Source organism: Ictidomys tridecemlineatus, chromosome 6 (assembly GCF_052094955.1).
Source record: "Ictidomys tridecemlineatus isolate mIctTri1 chromosome 6, mIctTri1.hap1, whole genome shotgun sequence".
NCBI classification, from domain to species: Eukaryota; Metazoa; Chordata; class Mammalia; order Rodentia; family Sciuridae; genus Ictidomys; species Ictidomys tridecemlineatus.
Window position 1 is genome coordinate 165,492,051 of NC_135482.1, and position 27,743 is coordinate 165,519,793.

Below are 27,743 nucleotides of genomic sequence, written 5' to 3' on the forward strand. Positions count from 1 at the left end.
AATTTGTACCACATCTGGAAACTCACTCCTGATTCTAGAAGTTCTCCATTTTAAGCAGTATTTCCTGTGGTGATTAAAAAAAAAAAACATAAGATTTTAGGTAGTACCAAATTATCCAATACAAAAGGAAAAATAACTACTAAACTCATTCAGGTTATAATTGGAGAAGTGGTTGTGATTGTAGGTGATATGAATTGTCCTTTTATCCAATCCTACTCTTTCTTCAAATCTGAACTGGATATAATAATGCCTCAAGTCTAATAAGACAAGAGTAAATGGAATGTGTGGTCTATGCACTTGTGATACACACATTTAGATCTTGAGAGAGTGGACTTTGGATCTGAAGGAATATTTTTTAAAATATTTTTTTAGGTGTAGTTGGACACAATGCTTACAATGCTTTTATTCTATTTATTTATTTTTATGTGGTGCTGAGGGCCGAACCCAGGGCCTCTCACATGCTAGGTGAGCGCTCTACCGCTGAGCTACAACCCCAGCCCCCTGAAGGAATATTTTTCCAAATATTTTTCCTGGGTGTATGCCTACAATGAACTTTGACTCCTAACATGAGTAAAGTCCCTCCAATAGAGAGAGTTGATTTTAATCTCATTTCCCGTTGTTCCTCAAAAGTAGTTCTTGCTAAAGGATACAGTTTTCCTTCAAACTGCCATATTTATATTATTAAAGAATTAACACATTAAATCACTTTTATTCTCACTTTATTATAAGTTTCTAAAGATAGCTATCACATTTGTTTTTATATACTCCCTGGTAAAGTTTTTTTTTTTTTTAAATAGCTATAAAACTATTCTTTAGCCAAAAATACCAACTTCATCATTTAAGAGACAATATTTTATTACTGGATTTTGTTACATATCTAGTATCTGCCTGATTTATGTCACTTACAGAAATTAAGATATTTTATTAAATTTAGATGTCATTAATTCCATGAGAGACAATGTTAAAAGAATCAGTAACATATTGTTACTGAAGATTAAGGTATTTGGTCCCTTAACAGGGAGATGGAAGGAGCCAACCAACATACACAAAAAAAGGGTGGAGGTTCTAAACATGGCAAGTCTTTTCTAAAGTGCCAACAAGAGTACCCTACTAACTGCATGGCTTTTCTGTTAGCCCTAAAATAAAATGTAATGATTTTTATTCTATCCTTAGGCTTACTCTAACAAGAAATCAATTGGACAATCCCCATAAACCAAAAACATGGAAAATTTACCGTCCAGATTTTGCAGTAGAAGTGTATTTTGATGAAACAACTCAAAATTAATGCTATATCTGGTATCTGATTAAATACAGTTCCCCTTCTCAGACTGAATCATCTTCTTTCCAATCTCTAATACATTTTTTGTGTATTTTTTCTTCTAAACCTATGTCCTTGCTGGTATGTGTATGTGTATATATACAGATATGTATATACACGTTCCTAAGAAATCTATTAAATACAGGTAAAATGTCAATGGTGATTTCTTTTTTGAAGGAATATACTTGCAAGTTTCTATCTTGTACTTAGATGAATTCAGGACACAGTACACAGGAACATTAGGTATTATTTTGAGGAACTTTGAAATAACAAACCCTTCACATTAGAATAACTGAGCTCTTTAAAATTGATCCCACCAGTGTCCACATACTTATACATTTTTGGACAATTATTTGTTCTCTGATTTTACATTTACGATTTCATATTTATTAGAAAACTATTCCTATTTTGTGCCTCTATTTGATTCACAAACTATCTATAAACATAAAAAAAAAAAGTTGACAACAAGAGTTTTGAACTCAGAGGTGTTTCAAGCACCAGCCCCTCACCTCAAACACAATTCTCTTCCTTGTTCCAAGCCCTGCACAGGTAGCTTATGGGACAGGCTCCCTTTAATTACACACACACACACACACACACACACACACACACGGAGAGTGAGAGGGCCTTGGTAAACACAAAGGATAAAAATCCCTCAGTAACTTCTGCTTTGAGTAACATCATAAGCGAAGTCAAAAGAAATATTGAGTAATCTAGATTTATTTTAAAACCTACCACCTCTGCTCACAACCAGCTTCACCAAGCTGGGGTAACTCTGAAGGAAAATCACCTTTTAGCTACACACACTGGTTAGACCTATGTCCACAGGGATCATTCTCTCTTTGAAGCTGTTATTTTACGGTAAGCACCTTCCTTTGCACTGTATCCTGAGGTTATGATTGTCTTTGAAAGAGTCCTATTTGACTTTATCGAAATTACCTTTATTTGAATTTTTTTTATTGGCAAGGTTCTCAACAATCTAGACCAAGTTGAATTCATCAGGAAATAAAAAGGCAATTAATAAAGCCAGTGTCTCTGCTAAAACATAGTAGAATCATGCATGGCTTAACAAGGAATGTTCTAAGGACAGCATCATTTGGCAACTCCAGCACTGTGCAACATTATAGTGTGCTTGCATAAACTAAGCCAACCCCCACCGTGTCACTAAGCAATGTCTTATGGGACCACCAATGAATATGTGGTCCCTCACTGACATGTCATTATGTAGGGCATGGCTATATAACTCATTCTTGAAAGACTCTACAAAAAGCACACAGTAAAAAAGTTTGTGAAAATAGAAGAGTTAGGGTTTGGAGCAGTCCACTCCAACTAAACAACTTTGTTGTAATAAGCACACGAACCAGTTGGATTACCTAGGGCAGCAACTCAGAAGTGTGGAATCTATGATAGTGGGTTTTTTTTTCTCCTTTTCATGGAAATATAACAAGAAGGGCTATGAAACTGGACGCAGTGGCACACGCCTGTAATCCCAGTGGCTCAGGAGGCTGAGGCAGGAGATTGCAAGTTCAAAGCCAGCCACAGCAATGGCGAGTCTCTAAGCAACTCAGTGAGACCCTGTTTCTAAATAAAATACAAAGTAGGGCTGGGGATATGGCTCAGTGGTCAAGTGCCCCAGAGTTCAATCCCCAGTAACACCCCCCCCAACGCAAAAAAAAAAAAAAAAAAGGAAGGGCTGTGAATACCAAAGTGACACGGATGGGAATAAAGCTCTAAACTCTATAGCAGGCACAAAAGAATGCAACTTGGACAAGCCAAAAGGCTGCAAAGCTGCTGGGTGGCCTGGCTGCCCTGTTTATCCCCTAAGTGTCCCAAAACAAGGTTTCCAATAGCCAGTGCTATAGTCCAACTATAGACCTTTTCCATTTCTCCTCCTAATCTGGCTTCTTGTGAAGGAAAAGACCACAAAGCATGTTTTCAAGTTCCTTGCATGTTACTGCTGACATCATTCCTTGTAATTTGAGTTACAGAAGCATGGTTATGGCAGAATAGGTTGCATAATATTTCATTTTAAATTCCAGCAGCAATAATTCAGAAAACAGATTGTTGGTAGATTTAGGCAAAGGGGTGGTGGGGAGGCAGGGTAGGGGGAGCTAATTCGGTGAAGCCTTTCTCTAATACTGGCAATGAGGGAAGAAAACAAAATTTTAAGAACCTTGCTGATTGAACTATAACCTAATCCTCCAGGACTCATCAAAATTTTTGGCAGTTATGCATTGCCACACAATTCTGGTTTTCTCTTGGGGTACCGCTTTCTTAGAACTCAAAGTGAATCATTCTTCAAAGAACCTAAGAAATGTATCAGAATGAGACTGGTTTTCTTAATATTTTTTTTTAATGTTTGGCGGACACAACATCTTTGTTTGTATGTGGTGTTGAGGATCGAACCCGGGCGGCACGCATGCCAGGAAAGCGTGCTACCGCTTGAGCCAAATTCCCAGCCCGAGACTGGTTTTCTTAAGTAGATTTTACTAACTTGGAATAGAATTATCCAAAACTTAATAGCAAGAAATTTAACTGTTTTTTAAAATGGAGGCTGCAAAAGGGAGAGAATGAATTCTAGAGGGCCGAAATTGCAGCAGGTTCAGGCTCCATATGTTTTTGTCAGCTATCCTACAGTAAATTACTTTGCATCTAAAATCCTGCAGATGAAAAATGCCTGCTACAATAAAACCATCACCTGGAAATATTACTATACGTAACATTACTATACGTAACATTACTATACGTAACTCCTTAGCAATCCTAACTGTTGATTCTCAGCATAGACATAAAGTACTTAAATGAAACATCATCAACTCACATTAGGTAAATAATTTAATGACAGAACACTCAAATTTCTTTAACACAGTATTTCAAGTTATTATATTTTTGTCTGGAGTACAGATCTGAAATGGTACACACTGTACCCAAATATTGAATCACAAATTAAACAAATAGAAAAATAAATTCTCCAGACTTAGGATTCCATTCTCACTTCCACTTGCTGCATACTATTTCTATGGAAGATGTTTAGTTAAAACTTGAATGGACAACCCATGAGAAGATCTACTGCCAAATGAGCTAGCTCAAATGGACTAGCTCCTGGGCACTAAGGAAGGAGGCTCTGATTAGAAGCCAGTCCCATGTTCTGTTTGCTTAAATTCATGCCTGTTCAGATGAAGTGCCATTCAGCAGCTACTGAGCATTTAATATATAGAGAAAAGTAGAAAAAAAAATTTTTTTTTTCATAAAGGAAAAGCCAAAGGAGGATCAGCTCTAGCTCTGTAGCACATCAGGAATGACAAGCATCCACACCCCAAATGTCCCTGGCTCTCCACCCTGCCCATTTGGTAGCACCTTGATTCCCTGACCCTGTTCTCCTGACACCATGGCTAAGAGTTGCCACAGGCTTGTCTGAGAGCAGAAAGCCGAAGGAAACAGGAGGTGTTGCCCAGCATTTACATTCTGCCCACAAGGACAGACACACCAGGTAAGACTCGTTAAAATTGTCAGCCTGCCTGACTTCTGCTCTATAGGCTGTCTAAGAACACTTCTTACTGAGAGTGGCCCTGCTGGTCTTGGAGTAGCACGGAATGATAAGGCTGACTTTAGTTAGATCATTAAGAATGACCCTGTTAGATCACAGCTGCCCATCCCAAATCTATGGAGAGCAGATGAACTGTGGGCTTTGTTCTGGTTGGACCCTATATTACATAACACCTAGTTTAATAAAATTGCTTTTCTTATGTTACACTTCTTTGTAAATTCACACTCCATTAAAATTTAAACTGCCAGCCCCAAATGCAAAAGGCTCCAACACTGAAAAAGCATGGCAAGCAGTTGTGGATTCTGAGGTAAACTTCAGGATGGGTCAGTCCTGCCATCATTCACTGTGAAATCTAAGCACTAAGCTCTTTCCAGTTCTGAGAGAACAGGGCTTCGCCCATGAACACATTTACTTGATCACCAAACAGGGAGCAAAGGCTTCTTTTGACTTTGGTACTCTCTGTTCCCTACAAGGTGAAATCTGACTGGTGGGACAGAGAGGACAACGTGGTCCAAGGTGGATCAACAGCCCCGAATCTGAGCCAATAGAATACCCATAATTCCACCCAGGCCAGGACCCATCATCAAACAGCACAGCCCAGCAGAGCCCATCTCCGGGCCCTTTCCTTCATCTACAGCCCAGCACAGGGAAAGCTCTTTGGGAAAGGAGAAAAAGGGAAGTTGGTGAAGGCCACCACTGCTTCCCAAAGGCCTGATCTTCTAGGGATACACCCAGCAACACAGTCAAGTGTGGAATATGAGCCCACCTAGAAAATGAATGGCACTATTTTAAGAGTAAAGCTTCTTGGGAAAATCCAAGATACCTACTCTGAAACTTGAGTAAGAATATGGAAACCACACCAGTATGCAGGTATAGTCTTATTAAAAATCTAGATGGATATTTTAGTTTTCAGGTACCATGTGAAAACTTGAACCTCAGTACACAGGTTCAGCAGACTTTAGAGACCCTACAACTAGAATGGTTTAAGCAATCATAACCATTTAGTGAAAAATTGTCACCTCTGGGTTTTCTGATATTTTAAATTAAACATGAAACCAATTTCTCTCAATATATAACTATCCAAAATGCACATATATGGATTCATGAAGTAATAATGCCCTAATAAAACTATATTCAGCCTTTCAAATTAGGTTAATTGGGCCATCAGCCACCCTGCATATTCTATCAAGGGTAAGAACAACACAATTGGGGAGAAAATATATGATGTAAGGTATACATCTTTCCATAAAGTTTAAGACGTAGGGTAGAAGAAGGGAACATAAAAACAAAATTCCCAAGAATTCAAGATAATTCCACATTGTTCTCATACTCCGTGAAACCCTGAGATGAACAGGAGTCCTCAAACGCCTGTGCCTAGATCCAGGCCCACCAGGACACTTCAATATGTTTCCAGCTGGCTCATCATCAACTTCCTGCTGTATTCATAGGCCAAAAATAGTGCCCCGTTGGCAGGAAATGCACGAATCATAGTAGGTTTCAGTCCAGAATATAAGGCTGTTATTCCTAGAAGAAAAAAGGGCAATCAAAGATTGTGACAATTCCCCCTCGGGAATACTCCATGCAGCTGCATAGAATAGGCACACTTGTACTCACAAATCCAAACAATAGCATTAAAACCCCACAAGTAGTAGAAGGACTTACATCCAGGTTTTCCTATATAGACTAACAGAAACTAGATAAGGATCTAGTTCTTGGCAAAGCTGACTGTTGCTGAGGTAACATAAACCAATTCAATACCTGATTAATGCCTAGAAGACAGAGGGCAGAGCTGATCCTAAGATGGACAGACAGAAGCAACTCTGGGGCCAAAGATGGCATCTAGAGCACTAACACTGAGATCAGAGACCTATTTCTAGTATTAGCACTGCCCAGCATGTTTATGAAGACTGAATTACATAAAGGAAGCAGGTGTACTTTGTAAAATTATTATAAAGTGTCATGCAAATTTTCAGGAAGGTAAGTATGAGTAATATACAAGATGTCTGTACTCTATTTGGGATATGAATTAAATTTGAGTTACTACTCTTTCCCTTTTAAAAATCAAAACAGAAGTTCATAATCCAAGTTTGAAGATGTACAGTGGATACTAGGAAAACAGGTCTTTACAAACAGATTGTATAAAGCTGGCTTTATACAAGCATTACTAATCTTTATTCTCCTACATAACTCTAAAAATTGATAGTAAATCACCTTCAGAAGTTGCTCAGTCCATTTCTGATTCCAGAAGTCTTAGCATTAAGGATGCTGGACATTCTTTTCAAGCCCTTAGTGGTCGTGTTAGAGATTATCTTCTGTAATATCTGTATTATATAAAGCAGGTGGTGCTAACTTCAGAGCATTCGCCCCCTTGGACAAAGTCCACATCTTAAAAATTCCCTCCAAGCTATTTAGACAAAGAATCCTGACAGGTACCTGCCCAAGGGATTAGGAAAAAGAATTGTGAACATTCTTGAGAATAATGAAAATAAGCTAAAGAAAGGAGTCTGGAAACAGAAAGCTACAAATAAGAGGATAAGAGGCAGGGAGAAGAGGGCAATTAAACATCTGATCAAACCTCAGCAAGATAGTATTGAAGCAAGTGATCACTCTATATACACACCTACTCTGTTTCTGAAACTAGTTGACTCAGCTTTCTGTGTTTTTTTTTTTTTTTATACTAGGGATTGAACCCAGGGGGGCACTTAACTACTGAGCTACATCCCCAATTTGATACAGGGTCTCACTAAATTTCTGGGACTGGCCTTGAGCTTGCAATCTTCCTGACTGAGCCTCTCCAGTCACTGGGATCATAGGCATGTGCCACCGTACCAGGCTCACCTTCATTTTTCACAACACCTAGAAAGGTTCCGATAAATCCTGCCTGTTTTCCAGACATGGAAAGAACTTGAATTCTGGATTTTATACAATCCACTGGGTATACAGCAAGCCACAGGCAAATTCCACCAATTCCACCACTTAACATCAAAGGCACAGGGCCTAGAGAAGAAAAACCGCAAATGGTATTTGATCTCAAGAACAGCCATATGACATTTCCAGAAACCAGTGAAAATAAGTGATTTCCCCATGGGAAAAATAACCTCTGCATTTCTTCACCCCCTAAAATGGATCCAGAACAATTAATGAATGAAATTCCAGTAAAGCAGTTTGAGATGTGCTGCTTCTGCTTCAGCCCTGTCTTGAGGAAATTACCAAACCTGGGGAAAGGGCATGGGCAATCATCTGCTGCCATGTTACTTTTCAGCACCCAGAAACTTTTAGTGCCAGATGGGTTCCCCAAATGGAGGTGCATTGAACAGATAATCCCTGGAAACCACACCACCACGGAGCAGCCTCCACATACCCAAATGCTGTTAATGCAAACACATTTACCTAATTCATCTTTTGATCTCCCTGATGCAAAAAACGACCGGCTCAGCTCATAGCCACCGAAGAAGAAGAAATAGCCCGGTACTTCTCGAAGTAAAGTGCTTGAGAGTCCATGGTAGAAGCCCAAAGGGCCATCCTTTCTAAGTATAGTCTTCACAACAGACCAAACTGTACTGGGAGGGAACAGTGAGTGACGGTTACTGCCAACAGGAAGGATGGGAGAACAAGGACATTCATACCCAATTAACAGAACTGATCAAGCACAAGGAAGGAAGCAGTTGATTTTATAAAGTGGAATCAAGAATTCTGAAAATAAAAGGTATCCTCCTATGGAATAAAGAATCTCAGAAGCATCTCAGAGAAGCAGACTGTTATTATCAGGTTCATTAAGTTGTTATGGTTAAACATAATTTATTAAAATGAATGCCAAAATTTTTAGAAGTCACATTATCAAATATATATATATATATATAAGAAAGCTACTACCTATATTTTCAGAAGTAAATAAGTGAAACCTAAAATTATAATTAGGAGTCCTCCAAACTCAACAAGAATAAAATGGTATTGTCTTTGATTAGTCCCTTACCTCCTTTGAACCATATCTCTTCAATATTTCTGCTATTTTTTAGGAGAATTTGTTCAAGCATTTACACATTGTTTTGTTTTAATGCCAAGGAGTAAATGGTTACTTGAAGGCAAGATGAAAGAAATTCTAAGAGCTGAGCTATAGCCCCTGTGATGCAAAAAGCATCCAGAATTGATTCTTGAGAGTAGCAGAGGTACAGGGAACTCCTTTTAAGCAGACCAGAGTCCTACTCCTAGAGAGGCCAGGATACTTCTGGTCCACAGACTCCTCTTCATGATGGGTTGTACCAAAGCAGGTTTTATCCTCGGGAAAAAGTCATACTCTGTGTGACTTAGAGAATCTTCTCCTTCCTTTTTCTAGAGAGCAAGGGACTTGGCTTGAGGAGCTCAAGGATCAAGCCCCCAAGGTATCAAGGCCACATCACTCTGAAGCTCTCAGGGTGATGATCTTCCCTCAGAGCTTCAAAAGGCTCCGTCGGGCATTCCCCATAAGCCAGGTCCTTCTTGCAGTGCTGGTCCCATTCCATGAGAATGTGACACATTAATCCAACACACAACACCACTTGCATCCAAACCATGCCCTATCCCGAGTTACTATACTTGCTTTGTTTAACACCTGCTACATCTCAAATATTCTTTTCTTGCAAGGTGTCTACCAGTCTTAAGTCCTTTAGTTATATCCGTAGCTATCTTTAAATTACCTAAAACTACTTCTAAGGCACATGAGGACCACTTTCTGGGTGTTATTAGTGTTCTATTTCTTAATCCAGGGACTGGTTACAAAGGCCCATTCATTTTGTGACTGTGTATAGCATTGAATACTTATGATTTATGTATTTACAATACTATGCGTATGTTCTAGTTCAAGAAAAATTTTTCAAGGCTTATACTTTGGAACTTCTTGGCAATAAATAATAGATTCAGGTTGGATGAAATGAATCTCAAGGATGCAGAAAACAGGGCACTATTACAAACCCCATTCTTGCTGAGAGGAAACTGCTAACTAAAAATGGCTGATTTGTCTACCAGTTTTCCCAGCAAATTCACGGGCTTGGAATTCACCACTTCAACATCTTCAACCAGAACTTTGATCAGCCAGATGTTAGAATGCAATAGCCAAGTTTTGTGATTAATAAGGATAATAAATTGCTTTTCAATTCAAGTAAGTTATCTTGAATGACATATACATTCTCAGAGGGTGATGAGAATCTTTTTTCAAGATGAGTTGGAGGGCGATTATATCACAGAAGAGTTCTGTGCTTACAGAGGTTTTGTGAATGTTTTCAAAACTTGGACCCTTTGTAGATATATACGAAGGACAGGGGAGGGCAAGAAGAGAGCAAAGAAGTCACCACTAGGATCTGGTGTGATCAACCTGAACAACGCATGAAACCTGGGAATGGGCACTGAATATCCATCTCAGAATCCAAATCAGTACTTAAGAGGGATCAGCTCTCAGCTGCAGTTGAAAAAACCCAATATGGTTGAGGGTCATTCCTTATACACACTCAAGAGGACAAAGGGGACTAACTTCCAGGCTTCTCCATTTCTGGGGTATTGAATATCTGCCTAAGATGTCCTATGGGGTTCAGAGTCAGTACAACCATCACAGAAAATCCTTGCAGAAAATAATCCTTGACTGGTAGGGGAAAGTGTTCTAGAAATAATATTTTGGAGTAGATAAATCTGTTTCCAAATCTACTAAATTTTAATACAATATAAAATGAAAAAAAAAACCCACTTACTATATCAAGGCAACAGAGATCTAACGTTTGTTTCCAAACAGTACTTACTTCTGGCTCCTGGCTATCTTTCCTGACGTCTCCATTTCATACATGGTCTGTAGCCGGCATTTCACGAGCTCTGTGGGGCAAAGCACCAGCGCGGCAAAGGCAGAGGCGAAGGACCCGGCAGCTGCGTTCTGCAGATCACTGAAAGCACACAGCACAGAAGCCACCTCTGTCAGCTTACTCATTCCTTCAGCTTCCACCTCAAGGAATGGGAACATGGGGATTAAAGTGGGATTGGCATATGCTGTTGCAGCAAGGGATCCCGTGTCCTGTGAGGTGACAGCAATACCCTAATTCCTATCTAGGGAAATGGTACTTAGAAATGATCCATAACGTGTCCAAAGTCACACAGCTACAAAGTGGCAGGAATCACACCCAGTCTGCCTGACTGCCACATCCATGCTGTTTTCATTAGGTACTGAATATGGGCTGAATACTTGTGTTCCCCTCCACCCCAAATTCCTGTGTTGAAGCCCTACGCGTCAATGTGATGGTTTTTGAAGAGGGTCCTTAAGAGGCAATTAGAGAGGTCATGAAAGTGAGGCCCTCATCATGGCATTAGTGCCCTAACAAGAAGGGACCAGAGCCTAGCGCAGTGTCACACACCTGTAATCCCAGTGGCTCAGGAGGATGGCAAGTTCCAAGTCAGCCTCAGCAATTTAGCGAGGCCCTAAGCAATTTAGCGAGACCCAGTCTCTAAATTAAAAAAGGGCTGAAGATGTGGCTCAGCAGTTAAGCACCCCTGTGTTCAACTCCTAGTACCCCCCAAAAAAAAAAAAAAAAAAAGAAGAAGGGACCAAAGAGCTTGCTCTCTCTGCCATGTCAGAACACAGTGTGAAAGTACTATGAAGCAGGAAGTGAGCCATCACCAGACACTGAATTTGCTGGCACCTTGATCTTGGACCTTCCAGTCTCTAGAACTAGGGGAAATGTTTGTTATTTAGGCAACTCAGACTATGGCATTTTGTTATAGTAGACCACGCTAAGGCACAGGGTGACATACAAAATAAAGCAAAAACACCTGAAGGAGAGGAGGAAAAATGACCCATAGGTCCCCCACTCAAAACATGCACAAGTATAGTACATTTGCCAGAAAGCCTTAAAGAAGATTAAGTTCTAAGGTCTTCCCTTCATGCTTATAATCCATCCTGGAACAATTGGTCATGTAATGAACTACCACAGATAAAAACCCAGTACAAATTTATAATGACAAGTCCCTGCATTCCAAAAAGATTTCCTAGTCAGCTTCCAGCCTCCTGCTTTGGTCTGAATGTGTCCCCAAGGGTTCATGTGCTAGAATCTTGCTCCCTAATGAGGTGGTGAAACCTATAAGAGGTGGGGCTAGTAGAAGGCAGTTAGGTTCTTAGGGGCACTGCCACCCTTGGAAGGGATCAATGTAGTTCTTACAGGACTCCAGTTAGTTTCCACAAGAACAAACTACTGTTATCAACAGAACAAGCCTCACTTGGGAATTTTTCTATCCTACTGTAATACCATGAAATCTCTCCCTCTTACATATACTCCCACCATGATGTGATCTGCCTTGCTATGATATAGCTAGAAAACCCCACCAGAACCAAGCAGATGCCAGCACCATGCTCTTGAACTTCCAGAACTGTGAGCTAAACTTCTTTTCTTTATCCATTACTTGTTTTCAGGTATTCTATTATAGGAACTGAAAATGGAATAAAACACCACCTCAGCAACACAGGCCAAGAGGAGGGGAAAATGGGCCTCAGAGGTGGGTAAAGTCTGCACACTCAATGGTTTTAGGTGACATGTCTAGGTGAAAACTACAAACTAGACAAGAGAGAGCAATAAACACAAACAGAAGAATTTACTTCCTTTCATATGGGCTTAGGACCAGTAGGTCCCTAAGTTACCAGTAGGATCTTAAAACTAGAATCCAGGAAGAGTTCAAGAATAAGGGGAAAGTCTGAGCACTATTCTCAGAAATTCACAGGGGTCAGAAAAGAAGCCCCCTTGTAGCCCCAATACAGTGTTTTGTAGGAGCACTGCCGGTATTTGTGGTACAGTCTTTGACCAGGCAGGAAAAGACTGGTTGGTTCCCTAACTCCCCAGTAAATACTGGCCTCCTGGGGTCACTGGATAGCTAAGACCAACCACCCTCACAGAGGGTAAAAATATCTCCAAGGGGACCTACCACATTCAATGATCCTACTGTTCCATCAGAATTAAACATTAATATAAAACTGAGGTCCCTCTAGACTTGTCCCTAGTGGGTGGTCTAGCCTCTATGCCACTGGCAGATGCAACGGGAGGTATCCAGGTCTCAAAATCTGGCTTGGTGTGGGCTTGCTTTCTTTCAGGAGGAAGACACTGCTTGCAGTACTGCAGTACTGGTTCCTTTTGATCTTGGAGAATTACACCAAGACCATGAACACAGCAGAGCATTGAGGTACACAAATGTCCTACACACAACCTTTTGGTGTATACAAGCTGACCCAGGCTGTTCAGTTCACTTCTCCCTCATGTCACTCCTTAGTTCATTTGTTGAAAAACTAAGCTTAAAATGGATTCTGCCATCTTTTAACCAGCCTACAGATCCATAATTGGCCTCATGCAGGGACTTTCTGTCAATGTGCTGACAGGCAATTGTCCAGGATCATTAACTAGAGTTTGCCAAGTTTGCTGGAACAAAGGTGGCAGTCAATAAAAGTGGAAGTTGGTTCAACCTCAGGTGTGGAGATGGCTGAGACATCTGAACCAACAACAACCACCTTATTATAGTACAAGGACAAGGCCCGATCAGATTTGCAGTGAACTTTGGCTTTCTAATAAACACTGTCATCTACCAGGGCACAAAATGAAGCACATGGGCTGCAGGTTCTAAGTGTACTATAAATGTATAAAATGAAATCGAAAGGGCAACAGGCACAGGATGGGGTTTTGTAAGAATCAGCTGTCATCTCTTCAACAAAAAACATGACCTGAACACTCTTGCTGTGTAAGACCCCATCCAGCCAAAGGTCAAAGAAGAGCACCACTCCGGGTCATGTTCAAACCGGGAACAGACAAATATTGACGATGTGATTGCAAAAATTCACAACGGGCTCTCACAAGCAGTTCTTTCCTTTTCACCACACTTTGATAAATCCTCTCTCTAGATGTGACCCCTATAAAACATTCCACAACCTCAACTGTGATCTACTAGAAAGAACACTAGGCCGAAACTGGGCCAAGAGAGGCTCAGAAGACGAGACTTGAGGAAGAACTTCTAGGTGACTTCAACCAACTAAATGCTACCATACTGCATGAAATCCGCGTGCTCGGAGTGCTTCTCCACGCAAGAGACACAAAGAAGCATCTCCCAACCCTTTCTCAGGGACACTGACTTAAGCTTCTAAAAATTGCATGGAAATGTAGTTCTAAGGTATCCAAGCTTCTCCATCAGAAAACATGATGCTCCTCCCAGTCTTCACTGTTCACGGGCTGAGAGAAGAGGAAGGGAAGGGACATTAAGGCCTGATCCCTTAATGGCTTTGCTTACCTAAGAAGGCAGAAGTCATTATCTCTGTGGCCAGAAGGGCTTGCTCTGCTCAGAGGAAACCAAGTCCTGCCACCAGCACCCACACAGGTGCTCACTGATTCCCTGGCTTCTCTCCTGTGTCATCCTTTACTAAGGAGTCTGAGGCAAACAGAATCCCAGGTCTCCTCAAGTAGAAGCCCTTCCCTCTGTGGGGAGGAAGCTACATACACTATTTTATTTTTGGGGGGTCTCCACTGTGGGGTGCTATCCTCTCCTGGTTTGCCACCTGCTCCCGTCTACTTCCTCTTTCCTTCCTGCCCTCTGTGCTGGAGGGTTAAAGGACCAGAGCTCTGCCCTATGCCATCTCCTGGAGTCATTTTATCCAGTCTCTAGCCCTGAAAGCACAAGCTCCCTCTATCGTGACAGAACTCCTGCCTGTAAAAGGGCACATTTGAGCCCTTGAGGTATTTTTGTGCACAAGGAACTACTTTAGTCAGGTGGGCACTGCCCCTGCAATAGGGCTTCTAGTCCCACCAACACCACCACTAAGACTGCCTTCTGCAACCACGAAGCTGATACCATCATTTTAAATAGATCAGCATTCAAAGGAAGGCTAGCTAAATATCCCAGTATCTCCTGAACTGTTTGATCTCTGCATAATAAACACCCCAAGGACGACCAAGCCCAAGCCAAGATCTGATGTTTAGGGAAGATTCAGCCAAATAAAGGTAGGCGCACCTGCATTTTCTCAGGTGTTTTTGATCCTCCCTGAAGTTCCACATTTCTCCTTAAACCCACATGGCTCAGGCAACCTCTTGCAACATGTTGCCTTTTGCTGATAAAGCACAACCTAACCTGGGGTCCCAACCTGTATGTATAGTTTGAGTCCAGCACTTCTGTCCATCTAAAAAGCATCCCCCTGAGGAGACTCAGGGCGATACAACAATGTTTTTGTGTTTATTTGTTGTTGTTGTTGTTGTTTAAAAAAAAAAAAAAAGAAGAAGAAGAACAAGGCATCAGTGTCCTGACTCACCTCAGCTTTGCCTGTCTGTCCAACCCAACTGCTCTCCGAACCACCTGCTGGCAGAAGCCGTAGCACATGAAGAGCACTGAGTTCTCCGCGATGTTGGCGATCAGAGCTGGGCTGGTGCCCTTGTAGAAGCCGCGGAAGCCCACCTGGGAGTAGGTCTTCAGGCAGCAATCTGTGAGGCCTCGGTATAGGTCCGGGAATGTCTGCATCTTCACCTTCATTGTGTCAAAGGGCTGTCCAGTCAGTACACATGCTGTGCCCCCTGGAACCAGGACACAAGTGTTCTCTAGCACGAGTCTGTGGTTTTCTCAGCTACCCATGGAAATGAAGGCCGGCTGTCCTACCCCAGGCGTTACCTCTGTTCCTTCTGACTTCTTATCCTCCCCAAAATTTCTAGCAGAGTCCAGTAATCAACTCAGAGCAAGTCCCTACTATGTCCGGCACCCAAATCCTACCCTGAAGGGGTTCTACTCTCAGGGCAGATGTGTATGTTCCACAGCCCCAGCCCCAGGCTGCAAAGGTGTGCATGTGTTTAGGTGCCTTGGCAATGGGGTCAGAGGGAAGGAGCTGGAGCCTGGCTTTGTTATAAGGTCCCATACAGGGGATGCGACCTCTGAGATGCCCCTACTCCATGCCCGCACCACAGGGTTAGCAGGAGGTTGAACCAAAATGGAGGAGACAGCTTAGCACAGCACTTGCTGCACAAGTGGTTAACACACAGCAGTTGCCATGAGAGAGACAGAATTCAGAGAATCACTTGTCTTTGCCTACTGCCCCACAGCACGGTCTGATGAGTATGGGAAAATAACAGGGCACCAGGCATCACATGAACAAAACAAGGAGCCTGGCTAATTAATCCCTCCAGAGCACAATATTTCATCCCAGGGAAAACCTCTTGAATTTTAACTCTACAAATTAATCATTTGTATTTAGCTAGATAGTAGACCTTAATTTATCTTTACTTGGCATAAACGAATTGAAGTTAACCTGTGCTTAGCATAAGTCCTGTACTTATCCGTTTTCATATTGGAAGAATATCAGATACTCAAGGCCAAAATTGCATTTGATAGCTTCAATAAGAATCCTATACATAAGGAAAGGAATGAACTGTAACTTCCCTATGATATCTTCAGAGCCTGGGCTGGAGTTAGTGTTGTGGCAACTGCCAGTGATTAACATTTACCACCCTTTCTGTCCTGAGAGGTCCCACATCTCAGATGCCCCTGTTAATATTAGGAAATGTCACAACCATATAATGAGGCTGCTAGAGCTTCATCAAAACTGAAAAAAGAAGGTCACATAAAATATTTAAAAACTGTGATTTCATAATCTTGACATTATACAGTTATTCCACCCAAACTGTGGAAAGTAGAGATGGGGAGGGCCACTGAGAAGCACTATTTATTGGCCAATAGACCAACAATTCCAAAGGGTCTGAGAACTGCTTGGTCTATTAAGCAACAAGAAAAGTACAATTGCTGTGGTCCTATCACTACCATTCACTTCTTCTAGGGAATGATGATACCCGTGCACTCTGTCTTGCCAATTTATCCTCAGTTCTGAATTTGTGGAATAGAATTCAATATGATTTATTATAATTAATTTAGAATTATTCTCTACTAGGCACTGCTGGGCTAGACCACAATAAGATCCAAAGTACATCCAAGCAATATAATTATTCCAAAAGATGATGAAACTGTCAGAATTTTTAAGACAGTACATGCTTTAGATAACCTAGATTCAGATGAACTGCATAAAGCCTTTCTGTTGTTATTACAGTTCAGGGGAATGAAGAATCCAGTGGAGCTCTACCACTGAGCTCCATCTCCAGTGCCCCCCACCCTTTCCTTTGAAAAATGACCTTGCCATGTTTCTGAGGGCAGCCTCAAACTTAAAATCTTCCTGCCTCATCTCCCAGCACATTAAACCTTTAATTCAGCATGTTAATACTTTAACTGGAGAGTTTCCCTATTTTTTTGGCTGATATCACTCCACAGCACTTTATTGTTTATATATTTTTAATGTTTATTTTTTAGTTGTAGTTGGACACACACCTTTATTTTATTTATTCATTTTTATGTGGTGCTAAGGAGTGAACCTAGGGCCCTGCATGTGCTAGGAGGGCACTCTACAGCTGAGCTACAACCCCAGCCCCTATTTATATTTTTTAATTAATTTATTTGTTCTAATTTGTTAAACATGACAGCAGAATGCATTTTGATTCATAGTACACAAATGGAGCATGATTTTTCATTTCTCTGGTTGTACACCAAGTAGTGTCTTCAATCATGAACCTAGGGTAATGATGTCCATCTCATTCCACCATCTTTCCTACCCCCTGCCTCTTCCCATCCCCACCCTTCCCTTTGCCCTAACCAAAGTTCTTCCATTCTTCATATGCTGAGTTTCCCTATTTTATCAATCAGCCTGGAGGGAGCAGACATCACAGGTTACAATATGTATTTGCTGTGTATCTATGACCTTTCTAAGGAGAAGGTAGATGGCTAATATTCAAATGCTAATTCCCTCCTGTGAATCCCTGGGATGTGAGCTAACTTTACCTGTAATATACTCCACATCCCAAGTCCTGCGTACCCCTCCCATGAGTGATGACTATTCAGAATGCCAGCACAGGCTGCTCAGACCCACACCTGGCAGGTTCTCAGAGACCTATCAAGTCAAGAAAGCCAGGAATGATTACAGGGAACAAATACTTCTCCACTTGTGTAGAAGTAAGACATATGATCAGGCTTTTCTCCCTGAAAAACAAGTGAAAACAGCCTCTGTATTTTTCAGGGGTGTCACAGCCGGCTGTGCACCTCATTTTGAGGACAGACATTCTTACTGGGTAGTGGTCAACATTTAGCCACAGGTCATTTAGACTGTGAGGCAGGACAGGGTGGTACAGTGTCAGGGGAAGGAACAGCTCACAGGGAAGACAAGCAGGTGTACTTCACACCCCTCAACAAACAGCAGTAAAAGGCAAGGTAGCATATTGTTTTTAAGATATTCTTATCAAAAAAGGATTTTCATTTTAGCATTCAAGAGGACAAACAATCTAAAGTACTCATTCCCCAAAGACACTGGTTAATAAGGTGTGCTGCCACAGAGCTGTCAGGGCTCTGGCTGCCTTATGACGTTAAAGATGTTGAACTACTGACTCTTAAAGTATCCAGATTTCCCTTTAAGGCAATTCAACTTTTGGGATCCACCTTGCCTCATTTCAACAATTACCCAATTATCTAACTATCTTCTTCAAATCCCCCTAATCCTCGCTGCATCAGGCTCTAGATCCATTCCTGGAATCTCTTCTACAACAAGTGCAGACAGGGAAATGATAACTTCTTGGCACTTTAGAGGAGATGAGCTGGATGGAAAACCTGTCTGGCAGGGGAAGCTTTAAAAGAAAAAGGAGAGACGCAAAAAACAACACGTGTATGCTCTGCCCAAATCGCCCAGGACCATAGCTGGATCCGCACTTCCAAAGGAATCACTTCCTTGGGTGGGCTGTGGCCACGAATCACTAGGGGTTCTCTGATCCTGACAGGAAAAAACCCAAAGCCCAGCAGTTTATCTGACCAGAAAGCCAGGGAGGTTAAGACCGTACAGCACCCTGACCTTCTCCAGGGCTACTGACCCATCAGGCAGCACTAAAACAGACAACACTAGACAAGGAACCAGGAAACCGCAGTCCTGGCCCAGACTTCACACCATCCATCTGCATAACCGTGAACAAATCTCCATCCTTCTCTGGGACTCTTCCTAGGTATACAGTGACCTTAGAGCCAATGATCTCTAAAGGGCCATCTAGCTTTACCAATAATTCAGAAGCTTTGGGGCCTTCAAAAAAGTGAGACTAGTGTTTCCCATTTGCATTCCCACTGTCTCTCAGTAGAATGCAGGTTCTTATGTCACTAATAGGTACCTCCTCTGCCCAGTCCCTGACCCACAGAACCCCTGCAAACGAGTATGTTGCCCTTGGAAGTTGCAAAACATGGAAGCTCTGCATCAGGGAGGGGTGATCCTATGTTGCTAAGCAAAGGGAGAAATGCCTATCTAGAGTCAGCAGGAACATTTAGTGTCAGTATATCTAAGGGCCCAATGTATGTTAATATTGTAATTTTTACAAAACACTTTCATCAACAAATGATTTCTATACCAGGATCCAAACATAAATTACATAAAAACTGACCCAAATACCTGAATGCATATAAACAGAAAAAAGTAAGCTTTTAAATTCTACCACAATAGATCTTAGATCTTCTGTATACTGACTAAAGGACATAAAATGCCAAAAGTTAAGAATCTGTTATGTGATAAAATAATAGAATAAAATATGTGGTTCTTGTCAGTAAGACAAGAACTGTACCCAGAGTGTTCTTATGATGGTTTGAGATCAGAGGCCACAGATGGTTGCACATTCTCAGTGTCTTCCAGTGGTGTGGGAAAGAGGAGAAAGGCCAGTACCCAGGGGTGTAGGGAACTACAGCTCTCCTCCCCCAAGCATGAAAGACTGACCCAAAAGCACACAATGGGAAAGAGATCACTGTGGCAGAGCTCAGCCAGCTTCCAGGCCTGCTAGTCAACTGGAACACACCTTAAGGTTTCTAACCTCAGAGAGGTGCCCTTGCCCCAGGCACCTTATCAGTGTCTGTGAGACGGTGTCCAGACTTACTCATTAGCCTACTTTGGCCGACCTTTGGCTCCTGAAAAAAATATTTAGTTCCTTTCTGGAAAAGGATTGTTTTTTTACAGTTGGACTAAGGACAGAGAGAGAAGTGGCAGCCCCTGTATATAGCCTATCTGCTGACCTAGGAAATCCCAGTGGATAACAGAGCATTGGGCAACTTACCCCTCTGGCCTCCCCAGTCCGGGAAACTGTAAGCATTATGAGAATCAGTGGGACACTTGGGAAACACAAGCATTCCAGTGCTCTTCTAACCCGAAGGTAACACAGGACTCTGGAAAACTAAATGATCACTGTGTAAACCCAATTTCACCACTTGCCTCAGGCTGAGCTATCTGCTGAGCCTGCATCTTGAAGGTGATTGTCCTAAAGACTGGCCTGCAAATGGACCCTGGCAGGCTCCAGTCTGCCCATGGGCACACCTTATATGACCAGCCCCAACAAATTTTACTACCTCTCCTTTCCTCCCATGGCTTTAAGAACCAGTGGAATATTAGTCTTGTTCCTAAAGGGTGCCCTCTTTCCTTTCCCAGCACCAGTAACAGCACATGGCATTTCCCGGAAAGATGACATGGTATTATTTTTGTACTACAAAGGATTTGAAGACTACCAAACTTGAGACAGAGTCCAATGTCACTTGTATATCCTAGCTGTGTGACAGTGGGTAAGTGATTTCATCTCTGAGCTGTTTTCTAGCAGTATGTTGGGGACATTCCTACCTTTCTTCCTGATTCAAAGTTTTAATATAAAGAATATTACTCTACTATCTGCCATGTTCTGAAAAATATTATATTTCCATTTAATATATTCACTCTGAGGCTAAGCATATTATTTCTAGGATGACAAAGGGAATATTTTTATACCAATTTCACTTGATCTTGCAGAGAAGGTACTTGAGGAAACAGAACATTGGTTTTTTTCTGGGATTACCTGCAGCCCCTGCTGTGAGGTCAATGGCAGCTTGGATGGCAGGATTGGATTTCATGGTGCTGCTGGGCTACGTGGAAGGCAACTCTTAGGAGCTTATGATGGGTACTGCATATCCCTGGGAAGAGGCAAGAGTTCACCATTAGCCTGGATTTTGTAGACCCCCATGGTTCTTATTTTAATTTTGCAGAACTAGGGATTGAACCCTGGGGCCCTCTACCATTAAGCTACATCCCCCAGCCCTTTTTAAAAATTCTTGAGACAGGATTTCACTAAATTTCTGAGACTGTCCTCAAACTTGCAATCCTCCCATCTCATTCTCCAGGGTCACTGGGATTATAGACATGCACCACCATGCCTGCAATCCCCCATGTTCAGACTCCTAAGGAGGGAGATTCAAGATAGGCAATGAAGCTGAGTGATTGATTGCCCTCTACTTCTAGGTTCAGAAGAAGGTTCTGTGCTGCTGGGTGCCTAAAAGGAGGCCTGGAAAGGAACACCCAGATGGCAGAGGTTAGCTCTGTGGAGTTCCATGTCCCTGAGTGAGGATGCCTCCTCTGGCAAGGTGGCCCGTTATACCCCTAAAGCTAGAGGTCCTTACCTGTACAAGGTGAATATTAAAAATACAGTGAGGAGCTGGGGTTGTGTCTCAGCGGTAGAGCACTTGCCTAGCATGTGGAAGCCCTGGGTTCAATCCTCAGCACCATAAATAAATAAATAAATAAAACTAAATAAATGAAGGTATTGTGACCAACTATTTATATATATATATATATATATATATATATATATATATATATATATATATATATATATATATATGGAGAGAGAGAGAGAGAAAAGACAATCACAGATAGTCACATGGGGCTGACATGAACATGGATCACAAGTTCTCAAAACAAAGCCCAGCATAGAGAACCAACTGCGTACTTATAACCTACCTCCTCTCCAGCACTTCTCAAAATTATTGTGCACACAATTCACCTAGGGTCTTGTTAAAAATGCAGACACTGACTCAGTAGGCTTTAGGTGGAACCAGAGAGTCTGTGGTCACAACTAGTTCCCAGGTAAGGCTGATAATGCTTGCCCAACAAACACACTTTGAAATGCAGTATCTGGGCCACTGAATCCCAAATTTGCTTGATAAAAATCTACCTGGAAATACTTGTTAAATGTTCAAATTACCAGGCCTCTCTCCATGAAATCTTGATTTACTATATTTGGATTGGAGCCTATAGTATTTGAAGAAACTGCAGTCTATTCTATCTTTGGATAAAAATCAACTATTGCTGAGATATGGACTTAATAAATATTAACCAGGAAATTTAAAGAGGCAGCTACTTAACATAGAAGACTAAAATAACCAATTCTGTATGGTTTTCAAACTACCTGACGTATTCATGAATAGCAGGGAACAAATTTCATTCCTCATCACATTGAGGAGCAGGTCGGTACACTGGATCAATGTCAACAGAAGATAATGGTAACCACAAAGAAGTTTTTAAACCACTTGAAGCATTTTGCCAATGACCAAACTCCAAGAAGCTTCCTTTATAAAAAAAAAAAAAAAAAAAAAAAAAATTTAACCAGCAATAAAAACGCAATAGTTAATAAAGCATTCAAGGTTGAAGTACAACATGTGCTTCATGGTTACTGGTAGGCTTGGAGAGACAGACCATTACTAGGATAATAAAGTGGTGGTGCTCCAACTTTTACTTAGAAAAGGTTATCCTTCTCCTCATCTTCCACAAGGAAAAATGAGACCAAAGAAAGGCAAGGTCATCTTCAGGGTCACAGAACTAGTCAGTGACACAGACATGATTCAACTTAAAAAGGCTTGTCTTTTAGGACTATACCTACAAACCAATTCCCATTCTAAAGTAGTCCAATCTGGCCAAAACAACAACACAAAATAAACAAAAAGCCCCCCAAACACCCAGCCGTATATTTCAAGGAAGAAACAAGCAACTGGGGGGCAGAGGCACAGAGCACATCCAAGGTGGCCTCTCAGATACACCTCAAGACATTTGTCTCTTTCTGTGTGAACTTCTTTCCTTACTTAGAAGGAAAGAAAAGCACAGCAGTTAATACTATTTTGTCAGTGAGAACTCAACTCCTGTAGGTAAGTCAAATTTAAACACATTAAATCCTACAAATAACTACTTGTAGAATTATAGAAAATAATGGTAAGTACTAACAGATGAACTCAGAAGATGTGCACAATTAATTCAGGTTATACGTGGCTATGGCTTGGAGAGGAGAAAACTCGGAGGAGGCAAGACTGATCACTATGCATCAAAATTGATGAGCTTGTTGTACCACTTGGGATAGAAAAACTGAATCCCTTCGGTGTTCCAAAGCCCCTCTTTCAAACTATGACTTGGCAGACAGAAACCGCGGCGCCGGCCGTACTTCTTTCTGGTTCTTGGGGAGATTAATTTCTCGGACGGGAGGATGGATAAGGCCACATTTTCCATTAAGGAAGATGAACTGCCACAGGATTCCAGTTTCAGACTAACGCTGGAGGCCACCAGCCCACCCGCCACCCCAGCCCCCAAACCGGGCACAGGGCGCTGGGATGCAAACCCCGCGCGCCACTAGGGAATCGAGCAAGGCGCAGACTAGAGGGTCCATTTCCAGCTTTCTCTCCCGGGTCCGAACGCTGCCCCAGCCCCGCAGCCACTCCGGGGAACCTGCCAGCCTCCCATTCATCAGCGCCCCGGAGCTCCCGGCGCCCGAGCACGGGCGGCGCGCGCCCCGAGGCCAGACGACTCGACCTGGGGGCAGGCGAGGACACCGTTTTCCAGGTGGGCCCTGCGGAAAGGAGGCCCAGGAGCAGGAGAAGCTCGAACGAGCCGCAGCCGGCCAGTCCCGGGACAGCGCGCGAGGCCCGCGGCACGTGTGCGCCGTCACCTGCCGCCCGGAAAGGTCACGTCGCCCGGGCCGGGGCCCGCCCGCGCCCCGCTCCCTCCTCCGGGCGGGCTGCGCTCACCGCCGCGTTGGCGTGGCTACGTCCTGCTCAGGCTCCGCCGCCCTCTCTGCTACCCAGGGCGGCCTAAGGCAGCCGCTTAACACTCGGGTCGGCCGCGTCCTGCCCTCCGCCCCGCCCACCTCCCGCCCATCCCGCGCTGCTCAGGAGCGCCCCTGGCGCCGGGAGCGCGCTGCGCCCGCCCGCCGGGTCCGCGCGCAGGGGCGGCGGAAGTCGGTGCCTGGCCACTGAGCGCTGGAGGAGCGGGAGGGCGGCTGCGACCTGAGCCGCCTACGGGACGGACCGGCCGCGCTCGGGGCTGGACGTCAGCAGCTTCCCATCGAATACGAACGCACTGGAGTGACAGTGATGAAAAAAACAACAAGCTTCTGCCTGATTTTTGTTTTTATTGTTTTAATTCCCACCTGCCCTCTCGCCAAGGGAAACCATCCCCAATGACGTCCTGGAAGACGCACTGATGAAAACTGTAACTCCAAGTCAGCCTCTCTGCTCCCCTGGCTCCTAATAAGTTATAGGGCATATCTACCGTTCGTTAGCATTTTATTAAAAAGCGGAAATCAAAGAAGTATTTAGTGGCCTACAGCAAAGAGCTAATACGTGGCAATTTGGCAGGAACTTGGTCCAATTAAGACAGCTACTCTCAGCCACTGCCTTCCCATTGCTGTGTTTCAGCCTGCCTAAATTTATTTTCATGTTCCACACTGTTTTATTCCCTTTCTTTTCCAACTTCCAGCCTTGTTTGCTTATGGTGTTGGATTATTGAGAATTGCTTTAAATGATTCGAGGTTGATGACTGAAATATCTGACAGGACTTATTAGTAGCATTGAGTGCCCAACAGAACAGACCTTCCTGACCACAGTGAGTGCTATGAAAGTAACACAGCCTGGTAGTTGAGCGCTCTGCAGCATCTGCACTTTGGAACTTGAGCTTATGGAAGACAATTAACTATAGAAATAAGCCAGACAGTTTGCCAAGAGTGACATGTAAACTAACAAGCTGGAACCTACAGCAGTCTGGCACTACCAGCTAGTCCTGGGGCTTTTACAGACTAGGAAAAGAAAACCTAATTGAGCACAGACCCAGCTCCTGTTAGAGATGAGAAAGCTCTGGACTTGGAGCCAGGATATTTGTGTCAAAGTCCCTGTATGACCTTTAGTGAGACACATAACCTTTCTTAAGGTCATCCCAGCCATGGGATAGCTGCATCACCAGCTTCCTTGAAGTCCCTGTGCTAAATGAGGCTGCTACTCCAATGGGGGATATTCACCCTTGTTAGGCCATCAGTCCCCAACCTAATATCTTGTCTTTTCTTTCTTTCATCCCTTCCTGTCCTGTCCTACAAAAGCTGTTTCAAACTCTCTACAATCCCAAGCCATGCCTTCTACATTTCTCTTCTCCTCCACCTCTCCTTGAGACCCTCAGCCTCCATTTATTCTGTAAACTACAAAACAATCAGGATTTTGCTCAAATTATTAACCCCTAATCTGCAAAGTTACCTTTTCTGTTCAAACTATCATCCATTTGTTCCCTGGCTGGCTTGCCAGCTGAAACCCCATGCCTAGCACAGTGGCCTGTGTACATGGGAGTCATGAAGAAACTCAGGCACAGAGAGAGGCCAACTCACTTGCCCCAAATCATACAGGACCTAAGGGAAGAGCCTGGTTGGACAAAGTTCTGTCCAGTTCCAACTCTTAGCCATCATGCTGTGCAGTGTCACCTCCCAGAAAGCTTCCTTTTCAAAGCAAGGGAGTTGCAGGGACTAGAAGTTCTTACTCTTGGAATACATCTCTTCCTATATTTTATAAAATTCTCATTGGCTTAGAATCCCTCTCAAAATTGGGTCTTTCTACTCTCTTCATTTTAACAATAGAGAAACAGATGTAAACATGGTAAAATGCTTAACATTCCCCAGGAGCTCAGAGAACTGATTAGAAAATCATTCTAGTCAACACTGAATCAAAAAAGTGCCCTTGCAAACTTTGTTCTAAAGGTAACTCCCTAGAACCAAATGGCTTCCTGAGAATAATTTGGTTTGGTTTGCTTTGGTGTGGTTTGCAGTGCTGAGAATGGAACCCAGGGCCTTATTCATGCTAGGCAAATGCTTTACCACTGAACTATACCCCCAACCCCTGAGAATAGAGTTTTATAGGCAAGAATTACTACTCTGAGGACACATGGGTCTAACCAATAGTATTTTAGAGATGGGTTCAAAAAGGCAGTGCAGTGTCCCTTCTACTCCAAGAAGCTGTTTGCTGAATTTGGGATTGCATAACCCAGAGATATCAGTGCAGCTGGTCCTGGATGGGTGGCAAGTGTGACGCAAGTGAAAGGACAGACACATTGGCTACATGGAAAAGTGAGCCTTTGGTAATGCAACAGAATTTCACAATGTACTGGTTAATGATATCACAAGGAGAAATAATTTCACAAAGTGTGTTACCTGAATTTGCAAATAAATCAAAAACACGTGGTGGCATGCATGGTGGTGTACGCCTATAATTCCAGTGACTTGAAAGGCTGAGGCAGGAGGATCACAAGTTCAAGGCCAGCCTTAGTAGCTTAGGGAAATGGGTTCAATCCCCAGTAATGTGCCCCCCCAAAAAAATCAAAACATTTTGATCAAACGTACTTTTAGTTAATGAGGAAGAAGAAAAAATGCTTTTAATTACATAATTTCAGCTTCAATTAAATATTCTTGGTTGCTGAAACAAATTTGCTGAAAACTTCATCAAATCTTATCTGGAATGAAATGTAATTTGCATTGGAAATACATTAACATGGAATATAATACATGGATTTGGATTGCTGCCAAATAAAAGAGATAATTTGTATTCAATGCAATTGTTCTGAGAAGGTTCTAGAGAGGGTCTTTTTACTTGTCTTTTCCTTGACAGTTTTGTAGTGGTACAGCAAAAAAGAAAGAAGGTAAGTCAATTGACATGCATATATCACGAGCTTTATTTGTAAATTCTATATTTTTTAAAAAAAGACAAAAATTTATAATAGAAAAAAATTGGGAAAATGCCTATAAATAGCTAAAGTTCTTATGAATCATTAATAGGGTGAAATAATATGCCATTATTTAGAGATTATTTCCTCATATCATATGCTTTAGGGCAAGTTTGGCTATAAGGAAGAATGCCCAACTATCAGCATGTTGATTTATTCATCTATTTTTGTGGTGCTAAGGATAGAGCTCAGGGGTGCTCTACACTGAGCTACATCTCCTACACACTTTCTAATTTTATTTTGAGACAGGGTCTTCCCAAGCTGCTAAGCCTGGCCTTGAACTTGTGATCCTCCTGCCTCAACCTCCCTAGTCACCACAGCAGCCTACGAGTATATTAATTTTAAACACAAAAAGAAATCTAGAAGAGAGTCCAGGTTTGGTTGATTTAACAGCTCAACCATTTCTAAGTGAATTTCTCCCTGATTCTCTTGACTTTTCCCTCTAACTACAAAATGGCTGCCACAGTTCTGTCTACCATATCCTCATGTGCAACATTCAAGCAGGAAGGAAGCATTTTCACCTATCTCCTTTTCATCAGAAAAAAAAAAAAAATCCTGCCCCAGCAGCTCTCTGATAGAATTCCTTTGTGCAGTATTGACCCAGAAGAGAATCTCATGCTCCTCCCAAAAATAAACACTGGAAGGAAAATCGAGTTGCCATGATTGGTTTAGAACAGGACCAGTTAGTAAATACTTGGGCTTTACAGGGGATAAGGTCTCTGTGGCCTCTGTTCAATGCTGCCATTGTAGAGGTATAGTAGCAGTAGACACTGTAAATGAACAACACAATGAAATATAACTCAGCATTAAAAGAGAATAAAATTATGGCATTTGCAGGTAAATAGACGGAGTTGGAGAATCATGCTATGCGAAGTAAACGCAAGTGGATGCTGATCCGTAATGGGGCAGGGCAGGTGGGGGAGTTGCATTGGAAGAATGAAGGAACTTTGGATTGGGCAAAGGGGAGGGAGGGAAGGAGAGTG

The 27,743-nt window shown here is 42.4% G+C and overlaps 2 protein-coding genes across 9 annotated transcripts in view; one reads left to right on the forward strand and one right to left on the reverse strand.

The window, feature by feature from the left end:
* LOC101966628 (phosphatidylinositol 3,4,5-trisphosphate 3-phosphatase TPTE2) overlaps window positions 1–1,457 on the forward strand; it is a gene marked incomplete at its 5' end in the record, with an annotated part of 50,366 nt that extends 48,909 nt beyond the window's left edge. The window contains one exon of the mRNA XM_040281567.2: window positions 1,174–1,457. Coding sequence (XP_040137501.2) covers window positions 1,174–1,285 — 112 coding nt within the window. The remainder of the gene's footprint in view (window positions 1–1,173) is intronic.
* Window positions 1,458–4,135: 2,678 nt separating this feature from the next.
* Window positions 4,136–23,878, reverse strand: Slc25a15 (solute carrier family 25 member 15). Of its 8 annotated transcripts, XM_078016083.1 has the most exons (9): window positions 23,539–23,668; window positions 22,151–22,310; window positions 21,363–21,457; window positions 20,765–20,879; window positions 15,151–15,409; window positions 10,631–10,768; window positions 8,256–8,425; window positions 7,704–7,862; window positions 4,136–6,389 (listed from the first exon to the last, which is right to left on the reverse strand). In XM_078016083.1, the coding sequence occupies exons 4-9, from the start codon at window positions 20,817–20,819 to the stop codon at window positions 6,265–6,267; spliced, it is 906 nt and encodes a 301-aa protein (XP_077872209.1). In that variant the 5' UTR covers window positions 20,820–20,879; window positions 21,363–21,457; window positions 22,151–22,310; window positions 23,539–23,668; the 3' UTR covers window positions 4,136–6,264. The 8 variants fall into 8 exon arrangements, 7 of the variants coding, with proteins under 7 accessions (XP_077872209.1, XP_021585454.1, XP_005330283.1 ...); XM_021729779.3 differs by lacking the exons at window positions 21,363–21,457; window positions 23,539–23,668 and adding an exon at window positions 23,754–23,844; XM_005330226.5 differs by lacking the exon at window positions 21,363–21,457.
* Between the last annotated feature and the right edge of the window lie 3,865 nt (window positions 23,879–27,743).